The sequence below is a fragment of the Carassius auratus genome, chromosome 24, assembly GCF_003368295.1.
Source record: "Carassius auratus strain Wakin chromosome 24, ASM336829v1, whole genome shotgun sequence".
NCBI classification, from domain to species: domain Eukaryota; kingdom Metazoa; phylum Chordata; class Actinopteri; order Cypriniformes; family Cyprinidae; genus Carassius; species Carassius auratus.
Genome location: NC_039266.1, coordinates 21,760,953 through 21,775,200, shown reverse-complemented (window position 1 = coordinate 21,775,200; position 14,248 = coordinate 21,760,953). Strand labels below are relative to the sequence as shown.

General features: G+C 31.6%; 1 protein-coding gene across 7 annotated transcripts in view; it reads left to right on the top strand.

The window, feature by feature from the left end:
* slc12a7b (solute carrier family 12 member 7b) overlaps positions 1-14,248 on the top strand; it is a 56,532-nt gene that overhangs the window by 26,544 nt on the left and 15,740 nt on the right. For all 7 annotated transcript variants that reach the window (XM_026201626.1, XM_026201631.1, XM_026201630.1 and 4 more), the window contains 10 exons: positions 3,219-3,313; positions 4,274-4,405; positions 6,662-6,808; positions 8,482-8,536; positions 8,748-8,878; positions 9,677-9,918; positions 11,014-11,225; positions 12,311-12,475; positions 13,496-13,594; positions 13,717-13,774. In XM_026201626.1, the coding sequence (XP_026057411.1) occupies positions 3,219-3,313; positions 4,274-4,405; positions 6,662-6,808; positions 8,482-8,536; positions 8,748-8,878; positions 9,677-9,918; positions 11,014-11,225; positions 12,311-12,475; positions 13,496-13,594; positions 13,717-13,774 (1,336 nt within the window). The remainder of the gene's footprint in view (positions 1-3,218; positions 3,314-4,273; positions 4,406-6,661; positions 6,809-8,481; positions 8,537-8,747; positions 8,879-9,676; positions 9,919-11,013; positions 11,226-12,310; positions 12,476-13,495; positions 13,595-13,716; positions 13,775-14,248) is intronic.

Genomic DNA, 14,248 nt, shown 5'->3' with positions numbered 1-14,248 from the left:
TTTATTTTATTTGACTTCATTTTATTCCGTTTTAATTTATTCCGTTTTACTTCTTGTTTTTTTATAATGTCATATTATTTTATTTTTATTTCTTATTTTATTTCCCTTAAATTAGTTTAAGTTGTGTATTTAATTTATTTTTTATTTTGTTTCATATATTTTATTTTATTTTCAATAATATGAAAAATGTGACTCAGATCACCTAAAGATTTTTTTTTTCACCTGTTTTATTTCCATCAGGTGAAAAGGGTTCAGCTGATCATGTGTTAAATTAACAAGAGAGATGAACGTTTCCTCAAATCATGTCTCTACTGCTGCAGAACAACTTAAATTATTATTTGTGGCGTTAAAGGCATGCTTTTGGCCATCTATGATGTGGTCTCTTTTATTAGGATCACTTGATAATCCATCAGTGTTGTCTCCAGCAGAATCAAGTTTAGTCTCTGTAGTTAAGGAAGCTGAATTCTCGCTGCGATCATTGCTATATTTGATCTTTTACGTCCATGATGTCTACAATTCGAGTGTTTGTAAACACTGGGTCAAAGCACACCTCTGTCATGTCTGGAAGAAGAATGGTCTTAAACCAAGAACCTCTCTGTGATCTTGTAGCTCATTTTGGATGTTATCATCACATCCGTCTGGTTCGTCCGTGGTTTTACCCGAGACTGATTGTAATATAACTATAAAACCTCCCTGAGTTTCCAGTTGCAGTAGAGTTTATGGTAGTTTGGCATGGCATGTGTTCCAGCTTATGCTGCATTGTTTAGATAGTTAACAAGACTTTTTGTCTTTCTTTTTTCCCCAATAAAAAATATCTGCACATCCTTTGGAAAAGAAGCAAAATTGCTTAAAATTTTAAGACGTTTAAGACGATGTTCTTAATTGATTCAGTTTTTAAAAATATTTTTTTTAAACACAATTTGCATACTTTTTAATGCATTTGATTGATATTTGTTTTTGTAACTTGCTTTAAGGATATAAATCATTTTAGTTGGAAGGTTTTTATTTATTTATTTATGTATTCAATTCGCTGGAAAATCACACAAAATACAGAAAAAAAGAATTTTTTTGGAGCCAAATGTCCATCCATTTATTGATCATTTCTGTTCTGTTCACTGGTTCATTCTGCGAGCGAGTGTCTCTGGATGAAGGGAGTGCATCGTGCAGCATTAGAACCGTTGAATGAAGCGCTGTGACGTCTGCAGTCATATAAGCATATCTGTAATCTGGGTCATTCTGATGAAAGTGGATCACGTCTCGTGAGATTTAACATTACTGTATCAAGTGTCTGTAGTCATAGATGCACATGTGAGTGTGAACAGAATATGATACATACAGTTCAAAACTAAACTATTCACACTTTACAGTTTACAAAAGTTCAGAAGAGATTTCTTTCAAATACTAGTAACTGATCTCGGATTTGTGTGTTTTCTGAAATATGAAATAGCTGTCGAACTGCTTTTCATGTTGACTTTAAAGGAATAGTTTACCCATGAAAAAAAATGCTGAAAATGTACCTCAGGCTATTCAAGATGTAGATGAAGTTGGTTCTTCATCTGAACAGATTAGGAGTGAATGGGTCAGTAGAGTTACTTACAATATCTCATATAAATACAGTCCCAAAAATATAACAAAGAGGGACTGAAACCCTTTCAATCTAAAACCACGTGTAATGTGAATGGCACTTGAAGCATTCGATTCTGATAAAATGTCTTAATACATGAAATTATATTTACTAAAATGTTATGTTGAGAATGTATTGCTAGTGTCCCCATGAAGTTATTAAATGTTATATATTTGAATGTTTTCAGAATGTTCAAAATGTCCAGTTTTTAAAAGTTTAGGAATGTCCACATGAGAAACAACTTTAATGGAACGTTACATTTTAGAATTTTGCAAACATGGAGATGTTACTTTGAATGTTTTCTTAAGAATGTTCCAGACAAAATGTTACATAAACCATGTATAAATCCTGTTTTTGTGCGAATGCGTTGAGAATTCTGTTCAAAACATTTATCAAAGTTTCTGTTAATGTTACTAGAAGAATGTTTAGTTATGTTCATTAGTTATGTTAGGATTCTGATCATCTGTTTTCTTAGGGCTTTATATATTTTCGGACTTTTATAGTTGCTTTGATTCTGCACAACTATCATAGTTAAAGACCTCAACCAGGTTCTTACGATCTTAGCCAGCATGTTCTGTTCTGGTGGAGTTGTAGAACAGCTGACTGTGGCTCACACACACTTTCTGATTAAATGTCTATGTTGAATGCATGTAAAGGTGCTTTAAATAAAACATCTGTCAGATACGTCTGCGTAAATGCAATGTATTTAGAAAGAGCTGTGACTACAGCATCACTTTAAATACACTTTCTGCTTGAAATTATTGAATAATGTGTGCACCAAATGGTTTCAAACCAGTTTGCAAATGCACTATTGTTTCAGGCGGTATGAAAAATGACTCTTATGCACATTAGAGCATCTTGTGGTTTCATTGCATAATCATACATTTACATTTATGTGTTTTGCTGATGCTTTTATCCGAACAGAACAGAGAAGCAAGCCAACAATAATCATAACATACAATGCCAGGCTTATTAGACAGCATGCACACATTTTATTTTGAAGTTTACCATTAAACATACTCTTGGACTTTGCTGTTTACAAAGTAAAACTGTTCAGACGTATTTAATTCTGCATCTGCGGCGTCTCAGAAGATGAATCTAAGAATGAATCTTGGAACAGCGTGTCGTTCTGAAGCTGAATTATACGCTGCTTTGAAATTACAGGTCTGAGGAAATGAATAAAGAGATGTAATCTGAAAATAAATCCTGGAGTGACGCAGCCCGGTCCAGATGTTTATTTAAATCACTGCAATTTAGCATCTATGTATAAGCAGGAGCCCAGTAATTGCATGTTTCCAGCTATACGTTTGAGGAGTTAGAAGTGCTTCTCTGAGCGGCACAGAGTTTGACCAGTGAACCGGAGGACATTGATCACCATCATGCTCTAATTATAGAAAAATCATTACGTCTGACCGGCGGCGGTGATAGGAAGTCTGCTCTTTCCTAATTTACCCAGGAGAGCACACATAAGAGACCATAAACGCCTCTCGCTTCACAAGCAAGCGTCAAATCTCCTGTAATCACCTGTAATCATGTCTTTTTCCTCTCTTTCTCTCTTGTTCTGTCGCTCTCTCTCTCCATCTGTCTGATACAGGTGATGGAAACCCAAGGGAAAGCAGCCCGTTCATTAATAACGCAGATGATGAGAAGGGAACGCTGTATGATGGGAAAAACATGGCACTTTTTGAGGTATCTTCAAACTTAAGTTTAATATTATTGAATACGTCTATTTTTAATTTAATTAAAAATTTTTTGCAAATAATTTCTTTTGTTTTTGACATTTTTTTTGGCTCCATGGCAATTTTGCACATTTATCCTCAATGTTAATTTCAGCAATTCATCTAAACAATTTAGTTTTTAGTTTTGTATTTGTTTTTTTATTAGGTGCTTTCATTTTTTTTTAATACTAGTTTAGATTCTAAAATACTATTTAATATTTACTAACTAAATTCTAACTCTTAATATAAAATTATGAAACTAATTCCTGATTCAAGACTAATTGTAATAGTGCAATAAATACCACTTTGATGTTTATTTTATAATTAAAATAATATAATAATATAACTATAATATTTTATATACAACTATAAAAATATAAATATAATATTTTTGGTATTACAGTAATATGAATTTTGGTGGAAATGAGCTAAAACAATATAATACAATATATTAATAACAAAAAAATATTTTTTTGATTAAGTAAAATTAAAGTATTACAATATTTTTGGTGGAATAAGATATAACATAATGTCATTATTCTAAAAATAAATAAATAAACAAACTGGCATACTTTTTCTTTATGCAAAAATGTGTTTTTGTATATTGTGGATTTGAGTGTAATATGAAGATGTGATATTTATATTACTGCATTGAAGTCTGAACAAACTCTGTGTTTATTACTTGGCTTTTCTCTACTCTGTTTTCCACATTCTCGTCTCATGTTTACGATCATAAATAAAGCAGTTCATGGGTCGTGAAGTTTATTTTGGTGTAATTTTAAGATTTGGGACGGACAGAGCTGTTATTACGTCCTTTGATTCTGGTGCCTGCGAGTATTTTTACTCCGGGTTTTTACGAGACATTGTTTGAAATGAGGTTTGAAGTGCATCGTTTGTGTTTTCCTCAAACACATGACCTTTACCCTTTCAGGAGGAGATGGACAGCAATCCCATGGTGTCTTCGCTGCTCAACAAACTGGCCAACTACACGAACCTCACGCAGGGCGTCCGGGAACACGAGGAGGCCGACGAGGACGAAGGGGCCAAGAAGAAGACAGTCAAGGTAACACACACACTGAGAACCGTTACACACCATCAAAACATTCACATGACTTAAGCTCAAGTTTCAGACCGTTTCCTGTAAATGAAGCACTAGAGAAGCGACATGAAGTTACCTGAGTGAGAGGATGTTTGAGATTTGTGTGTCTGTGTGCTCTAATCAGAATCAAATCAGACACACATTCTCAGCATTCTTCAGCCTTTGTAGACAGGAAATGAACACAGGTTCAAACGTTTGGAATGTCTGATTACAGAAACTTCTCATCGTTACATTGTTTCATTTCACCATTCAGGAAATGCAATAAACCTCAGTCTGAGCCAGGGTTATTGTAAGATAGCTAAAAAAAAATACAAATAAAATATTTAATTCTTTGGAGAATTTTTGGAGTTAATATAGTTAACTACCACAAAAAAAAAAAAAAAAAAACTTTATATAAAAAACTCTTTAAATTATTTTATTTCAGCTAGTTGACGAGGCAAAATATTGTTTTAATTTAGTTTTTTTTCCTATTGTGTACTAAAAAGCAAAAAATAAAACTTAATGTTTTAATATTGTTAACTAAAACTAAAAACAAAGTTTGTTTTTAATTGAATTTAAATAAACTTAGCAATATTAAAAAAATCTATATAAAAACAGTTTAATATATGTATAAATATAAGGTAGCATTTCGCATTTTCATTTACTTTGTCTTGATAAAATAAAATGAATAAAAATAAATAGACATATAACAAAACTTGACTAAAATCCACAACAAATTTACTAAAAACTAACATTTAAATGAAATCTGAAAATGTAAAAAAAAAAATGAAAATATTAATAAAAACCATATGCCATAACACAGAATATTTTACTTTCAGCCTCGCTTTATTCACATTAAATTAAATATGACGTCCATATTGCAAATTCGTATTATTCTTATGCAAAGTTGTATTAACACATGCACAAATGCAACAATTTTTCTTTGATTTCCGTTTCAAGCCCAGCGGGCATCAACTTTGAGTTCTCGTGGTTATTGCTGACAGTCAGTAAAAATGTTGAAGCAATGTCCAGGCGATAGCCACAAACCACAGTCCCCATCCAGTCTCCCCGTCACCGGACATCTATCTGTGATTGGACAAACACGCTCTCATTAGTCTTAAACTGAGCAATACATCTCCATTCAGCTCTTAGCATCAGGAAAGATCGCTCAAGCTCCTGGGTTCATCTGTAGAGTGTGTTTGACTAAAGCCGAATCATCTCAACGCGGTATGCTTTTATCTTTATATATGCATTTACTTTTTTTTGGTTGTGCACAGGTTGTGGTTATGGTTTTTGTAGTTATGATGCAACTTGTGTATGAAGATTGAAGCAATCAAAGTGTTGGATCATTTATGATTTGGATGGTTGACATGGATTGCTTCTCTTGTAAGACTGAAGGCTTTAGATGCAACAGCACTTATGGTTGAGATTGATGTTGGGTTTGCATTGCATATGTGGTGGTTGATGTTTTGAAATATGAAAAATTTTAAACTTTTTGTATTGCTAGTAAAGTTCTCAAATGATTACAAATAAATTGCACATAACATGTTGAATTAAACATCAAATTTTTACTGAAATTCAGCTTTATTGTAAAAATTCAGTTTAACTTGAAGTACTAAAATAACCAGAATTAAAAGTGAAAAAAAAAAAATAAATGTAGCAATAACTAAAAAATACATTGCATGGGTCAAAATAATTTTTTTTTCTTGTATGCCAAAAATCATCAGGATATTAAGTAAAGATCATGTTTCATGAAGATATTTTATACATTTCCTACCATACATTTATCAAACCTTAATTTTTGATTTGTAATATGCATTGCTAAGAACTTCATTTGGACAACTTTAAAAGTGATTTTCTCAATATTTAGAAATTTTTTTTTTTTTTTTTTTTGCACCCTTAGACTGGTTTTGTGGTCCAGGGTCACGTGTAAAAAAAAAAAAAAAAAAAACCCTAATACAATGACGAAAACACAATTTAAAACATTTACTAAAAATGAATATGAAAACAGACCATTTAAAAATAGAAACTAATTCAAAATATAATAGAAACGGTTATAACTACAACAATAACTGCTGGTATATGTGTGTCATTTTTAAATACTATAGAAATAAGTTCTTTGTGGCATTAGTGTGCAAAGCTTTTAATTTTTAGATTTTCTGCGTAATTATTGCATGCATGTGCGATGATTTCAAGCGTGCATTTCTCACGCCGTCTCTTCTGCGATGTGTTTGTGAGCAGAGTCCACAGATGGGGACGTTCATCGGGGTCTACCTGCCCTGTCTGCAGAACATCCTGGGAGTGATCCTCTTCCTGAGAATGACATGGATCGTGGGAACGGCGGGAATCCTGGAGTCCTTTATCATTGTGTCCATGTGCTGCTCGTGTGTAAGTCTTTCATCTGAAACCTCCCGAGCTCAGAAGTCTCTAACACCGCTGATTATTTCTAAACCTCACCTTCACTGAATAGAGTCATTATAGCTTTCCGTCAGGATCTTCAGGAAGCAGTTTATGTAACGTCTGTTAGAGATAAATGAGCGTTTCTAAGTGTGATTAAAGCTGGCACTGACGAGACGGAAGCTAAATCAATATCAGAGCCGTGTCTACACCCTGTTTTTCTTCCTTAATACATCGCATTATTATTGAGTGGAACAGGATGTTCAATAAGAATGAAAAACACAGGACTGCTGGACTTAATAGGAACTGACTGGATGAGGAAAAGTTTTTATTCATGACAAATGCTAAAAAGCTTGAAAAGGAGGTTGTTTTGAAAATATGCAGAAATATATTTTTTTAGCTAAAAATACACAAACTCACACTCATATTCTAGATGTTTTTATTTTTTGCATGCAGGAATTAAATGGAAGTGATTGCATGATTCAAAATGATTTCTTCCATTTTTATATATATATGTAAATACTGATTTATTTATAATGGTCTATTTGTGAACCCCTCCGAATGGAAACGATTCCTGTGAAATGTGTCTGTATCTGGCCGGTAAAGATCACTCTCATCTCCTTCATTTCCCTCGTTAAGCCTGTGGCTGTTAATTGGCTTTAGTCCAGGGATTGAGCTCAAGGACACTCCGATTGCATAACGGCCAGATGCAGACGACCTTTAACTGAACTAACCCTTCCTGGAAACAGAGAAGAAGCGCATTGTTATCTTGAGATGATGCTGATTGAGTTTCTTTATTAATGCATGTTCCTGGTCTGAATGTGATCGATTCATCAGCGCATGTTATTCTAAAAATAATCTTTGTGATATCAAAATAACTGATTTGACAACTAGTTGATCTGGATTTGAAACTTCCTTTACAATGTTATTGTTGTATTATTTAATGGTTAATATTATGTAGAATACTTTAATATTTGGTAAATATTAACTTAATTTTATATTTAAATGTAATATATTATTATGTTTTTTTTTTCTTAAATAATTGCTTATATAATAAGTCAACAAATAAATCAACATTATACTTTAAATTACGTTGTTTTATATAAGATGTTTTTTTTTAAATAAGAAAAAATATAAAAAGTAAATATATAGAATGATTTTAATTATTTTTTATTAAATAATGAAGAAAATATTTAAACAATGAAATCAAGATGATACTAAATAAAACAATACTTCATATTATGTATATATATATATATATATATATTAAATAATAACAAAGATATTTTCAAATTTTAATAATTGTAGTAAATATTAAATTATTGTATGTTATATTACACATTAGAATTGGAATAATGATTTTTCATATAATTATTAACGTTTTATTTACAAAACCTGTGGACCTTTTATTTTTAATAATAAAAAATATGTTACAATTTAAATCAACATTTTAGTAAATATTGCATTATTTTATATAAAATAGAATTATAATTTGATTATTTTTCTTCTATTTTTTTTTTTTACAATAAGAAAAGCAATTTATAAAAAAAAAAAAATGTTTTATCTGAATTAATTTGAATTTTTGTAAAGTTTGTAATTTTTTGTGATTTTATTTATTTATTTATTCTGAATTAATAAAATACCGTGAACATTTTTTTTTTCAGACAATGTTGACAGCCATATCAATGAGTGCCATTGCTACAAACGGTGTTGTTCCAGGTAAGACATTTTCTTATTAAATGTATCGCTCTCAGTTTGTATTTAAACAGGAAATGACATCATGATCCGCTTAAAATCTCAAAAACTCAATGCATGAGCGTTTATGGTGTTCATAGCAGATGTAGCAATGGTTTCCAGTAGAACTGCACAGTTTTACCCTCAAGAGCCTGTCGTTCTGTGTCACATTCACTCTGCTGATGTTTGTCTGCAGCTGGAGGCTCGTACTACATGATCTCTCGCTCTCTGGGCCCTGAGTTCGGAGGCGCTGTGGGTCTGTGTTTCTATCTGGGCACAACGTTCGCCGGCGCCATGTACATCCTCGGGACTATCGAGATCTTCTTGGTGAGTGTTGTGTGTGCTGTTAAAGGTTACAGTCAGATTAGGGACAGAAATCCAAAGACGAGAGATTTTAGAAACTGCTAATTAGCTGCTAGGACAAAGTGATCATCTAAGAATAACTTTGAACTTTCGTTTGAGGAATTATCCAATGATTGCTGTTAATATTCATGAGATATTTTTAGTGAGTTTTTGCAGTTGATATAAAACATGGTGATATTTTATTTTATTTTATTTTATTTCATTTTATTTTATTTTATGCGTTTTGTGTTAATTGCTGCAAATGTAAAATTAAGCAAAATTGTGAATTTTATTTTAAGGGTTCGTGGAAAAAAAAACTAAAAATGTGAATATTTTTTTTATTAACATTAATGTGTTAATTAATTAATTCAAATATAAATAAATGAAAATGAATAAATTAATAATTAAAATAACATTAATTTTAGATGCTTAAATTAACAAAAATCAGACTAAACAAATAATAAATTGAACAGTATAAAAAACTAAATATTTTCTAAATAATTTACACATGTAATATAGTACGTTTTTTACAGTCTAAAGTGGGTCTTTATATATACACATTGTCTTTATATGTATTTAAATTTAAAGCATCTTTAACATTTTAGGATGAGAGTTAATCACACAAGGATGATCATATTTGGGAGTCTGTGGCATTTAACGATTATAAACCCCTGCTAAAACTCTTATTTGTCAGAGACTGAATGTCTAATAATGATTCCCATCTTTCCCCTTGATTTGCTGGATATTCAGCGAAGCTCACTGTGTTTCTGTGTTGTGTGACAGACGTACATCGTGCCCAGCGCTGCCATCTTTAAGGCGGAGGAGAAGGAGCAGGAGGCGGACGCTCTGCTGAATAACATGCGTGTGTACGGGACGTGTTGTCTGACGCTCATGGCTCTCGTGGTGTTCGTCGGTGTGAAGTACGTCAATAAGCTCGCGCTGGTCTTCCTGGCCTGTGTGGTGCTCTCCATCCTGGCCATCTACGCCGGGGTCATCAAGACCATCTTTGAACCTCCAGTTTTTCCGTAAGTCATACATTTGATTTTATTTTATTTTTTAAGCACTTTTATATTACTTGCCTAAAAATGACTAGATTTCTTTTAATCATTTTTATTTCACTTACCTAAAAATAACGTTTAATTATTTATTTACTTTATTTACCTAAAATGACTACTTTTTATTTTATTTTAATTTATTTTATTTTATTTTTTATCATTTTTATTTAACTTACCTAAAAATAATGTTTATTTATTTATTTATTTATTTATTTATTTATTTATTTATTTATTTATTTATTTATTTACTTATTTACTTTATTTACCTAAAATGACTACTTTTTTATTTTATTTTATTTTATTTTTTATATTTTATTTTAAGCACTTTTGTTTCAGTTGCCTAAAATGACTACATATTTTTTTTATTTTTTTTTTTTTATTTTTTTTTTTTCACTTACCTAAAAATAACACTTTATATATATATATATATATATATATATATATATATATATATATTATTTTTTTTATTTTTTTTTAAGCACTTTTTTCACTTACCTAAAATTATTAGATTTTTTTATTTTTTATTTAACAGTATTTTAATTTAAGCACTTTTGTTACACTTGCCTAAAATGACTAGGTATTTTTATTTTACTTTATTTTATTTCACTTACCTAAAAATAAAATTTATTTTATTATATATATATATATATATATATATATATAATTTTTTTTTTTTTTTTTTTTTTTTATGTGCTTTTTTTCCACTTACCTAAAAATATTTTATTTTTATTTATTGTATATATTTTTAAGTGCTTTTATTTCACTTACCTGAAAAGCACTTTTATTAATTTATTTAGTATTTTTTTATATTTTTGCCCTTAAGCCATCAAAAGCACTATATTACTCCTTGTATTTCATGTTTTACAGCATGGCCTCTTTAAACTAAACAAAGCTTCTTTCTAGATTGCAGCAGCTCTCATTGCTGTGTGTTTCACTGAACCACAAACATCCTCAGCAGTGTTTGTTTCACAGAAGAACACAGGCTTTCTCAATCACCACAAACCTCCTTACAGTAAACTCTGATTCTTGCTCTGGATTCTTGGTAAAGGCTCTTTTGTTCTCCAGGGTCTGTTTGTTGGGCAACCGCACGCTGCAGAACCACGGCTTCGACAAGTGCATGAAGACAGAAATAATAGACAACGTGACCGTGACCACCAAGCTCTGGTCTCTGTTCTGTAGAGGTCCGGAGCTCAACGCCAGCTGCAATGAATACTTCAGCCTCAATAACGTCACCGAGATCCAGGGCATCCCCGGCCTCACCAGCGGAGTCATTTCAGGTGAGAGCCTCCATCATATTCACAGAACCTTGAATGGGTTAAATACAGTACAGACCAAACGTCTGGAAACATTACTGTTTTTAATGTTTTTGAAAGAAGTTTCTTCTGCTCATCAAGTCTGCATTTATTTGATCAAAAATACAGAAAAAACTGTAATATTGTGAAATATTATTACAATTTAAAATAATTGTTTCTAAATGTATTATACTTTAAATTATCATTTATTTCTGTGATGCAAAGCTGAATTTTTAGGATCATTATCACATGATCCTTTAGAAATCATCCTAATATGATGATTCATTATCAAAGTTGGAAACAGTTCTGCTGCTTAATATTTTTCAGAACATGTGATACTTTTTTAGGATAAAAAAAAAAAAAAGGAAGCTATGTTTTTAAAATATAAATATTTTGTAATAACTATACACTACTGGTCAGTAATTTGAAGTCAGTAATTTTTTTTCTTTCTTTTTTAAAATAAAATCAATACTTTTATTCAGCAAGGATGTGTTAAATTGATAAAAAGTGATAGTAAAGAAAATATATTATTAGAATATATATTATTAGAATTTTTTTTTATTTTGAATAAATGCAGTTCTTTTTAACCTTTTATTGATCAAATATATCAGACAGCAGAACTGTTTCCAACACTCATAATAAATCAGAATATAAGAATGATTTCTAAATGATCATGTGATCGACTGATGTTACATGTGACACTGAAGCCTGGAGGAATGATGCTGAAAATTCAGCTTTGCATCACAGGAATAAATTATTTTTTAAAGTATATTCAAATAGAAAACTATTATTTTAAGTTGTAATAATATTTCACAATATCACTGTTTTTTCTGTATTTTTGATCAAATAAATGCAGGTTTGATGAGTAGAAGAAACTTCTTTCAAAAACATTAAAAATCGTAATGTTTCCAAACTTTTGCTCTGTACTGTATATGAAGACGTTTTGTATTCTTTTTAACTACAGATGCATCAGATATTGCTTGAGCTATTGCTCTCCAGTGTGTATGTGTATAACCTTCCCTCATCATACGCCGAGCGCTCATGTATTTAGTCATTGATCTAATGCACAGAGAACATGTGGGGAAGCTACGGTCCTGCTGGGATGCTGGTGGAGAAAGCCGTGCCCTCGGTGCCAGCGAGCGACGCGTCTCAGGACAAGCTCATGCCGTATGTGGTCAATGACATCACTGCCTTCTTCACGCTGCTGGTGGGAATCTACTTCCCCTCCGTCACAGGTATCTCCAGCGCTGCTCTGATCTGGTCCTGATCCAGCGGGACGCCGCTCAACTCCCTGTCAACACACAGATAGTGTTTCAGGACACGACCGTACTGTAATAACACAGCGTGTAATCCTGTGCATTATATCATCTCTTCTCAAGCTGATTTCATGTTGTTTTCAGAGGGACGCTTGGAAATAATCGCTTGTTTTAGTTCAATTAAAAAAACAGTTTACAGAAAGTGACCGGTTCAAATAATGTGCTGATTTCACTCAATTAATACAAGGAATTTTCTATAACACTATAAAACAACAATAAAAAAAACATTTGATTTAATATTATAGTAATAAATATACCTACTGTAAGCTGTATACCTACAATATATTATATATTCGTTATATTTTTACTAAAAAACGTAATATTTTCAAATTTTACGGTTTCTTTAAACTTATTAATTATAATAAAGTTTTAAGTGAGAAATTCGTTGGTTTCATCAACTCTAACCAGTTTTATTTTAGAATTATTTCTATTATAGTAATATAGTATACAGTGTAGAGTTAATTAATATTTGTATTTTATAGTTTCTGCTTTTATAGTATAATAATTATAATTTTTTTAATTTAGTAAAAAAAAATGTAATTTTTTGTGTGCTTTTGTCATTTTCATTTATTTTCTTTGTATTTTTTAATTCTTATTTGCCTTTAATTTTATTTACATTTAAATGTTTGTAATTTTAGTACTTCAGTTTATTTTTATTTTCATTATTGGTTTAAGTTTAGGTTTTTCATCTAGTGTGTATGTGTGTGTGTGTGTGTGTGTGTGTATGTGAGTGTGTGTGTGTGTAAACATTTTAGTTCAGCTTTATTTCAATGATAAATACTGAATTAGAATCATGCAGTTTTGTAATCTACTGTAACTCCATTATTCATACACCAGTAATATTTCTCTTTTTCTCTCTATAACTTCTGTTTTTCTCATCTGAGACCTTCTGAAAAGCCACAGATGTGACTTCTGCGTGTCTCTGTTTCTGCCGTGCAGGTATCATGGCTGGATCGAACCGATCCGGGGATCTGAGAGACGCTCAGAGGTCTATTCCCATCGGCACCATCCTCGCCATCGCCACCACCACCATCATCTGTATCCTCCATCTACAGCGCTGTGTATATTTCACCATGTGTTAGAATCAGCGTCAGCAGCGTGTCTGTGAGACACAGAGTGTGAGGCCAGATGCTGTTTGTTTTCTTAGCAGTGTAACTCAGATCTGTCCTGCGTGGTGATGTTCGGCGCCTGCATCGAGGGTGTGTTGCTCCGAGACAAGTGAGCGCTTTCTGCTTCTCCTTTTCCACTCATAATATCCTCATTTTCCTGGCTAAACACACAGGCAGTCTGCTTTAATAACGGCAGGTTGTTCTGCACCGCGCTCAATGAACTCTTTATATGTAGGACCTCAAGATTATATCACAGGAACATACTTGTGTCTGTTCCAAAACACAGACCGCAATCACTTGTTCCAGAGATGCACTGTTAAAACTGTTGAAATTAAGTACATTTTGCAAGAAGTTGCTGTTTCTTTGCAGTTGTTTATGAAATTAACTAGCAATTAAAAAAAAGCTTCTTTTTTTTCAGTGAAATGTTTTGATATTTAATTCAATACTGAAAGATATCAGTATAAAGGTGATTTTTCTTTGCCTATTTTTTATTATAAAATAGATTTTTAGTTTTGTGCAATGTGCATTAATAACAACAGAATCTGACTGGTGCATTAAAATGTATATACAAATTAACTTTTAA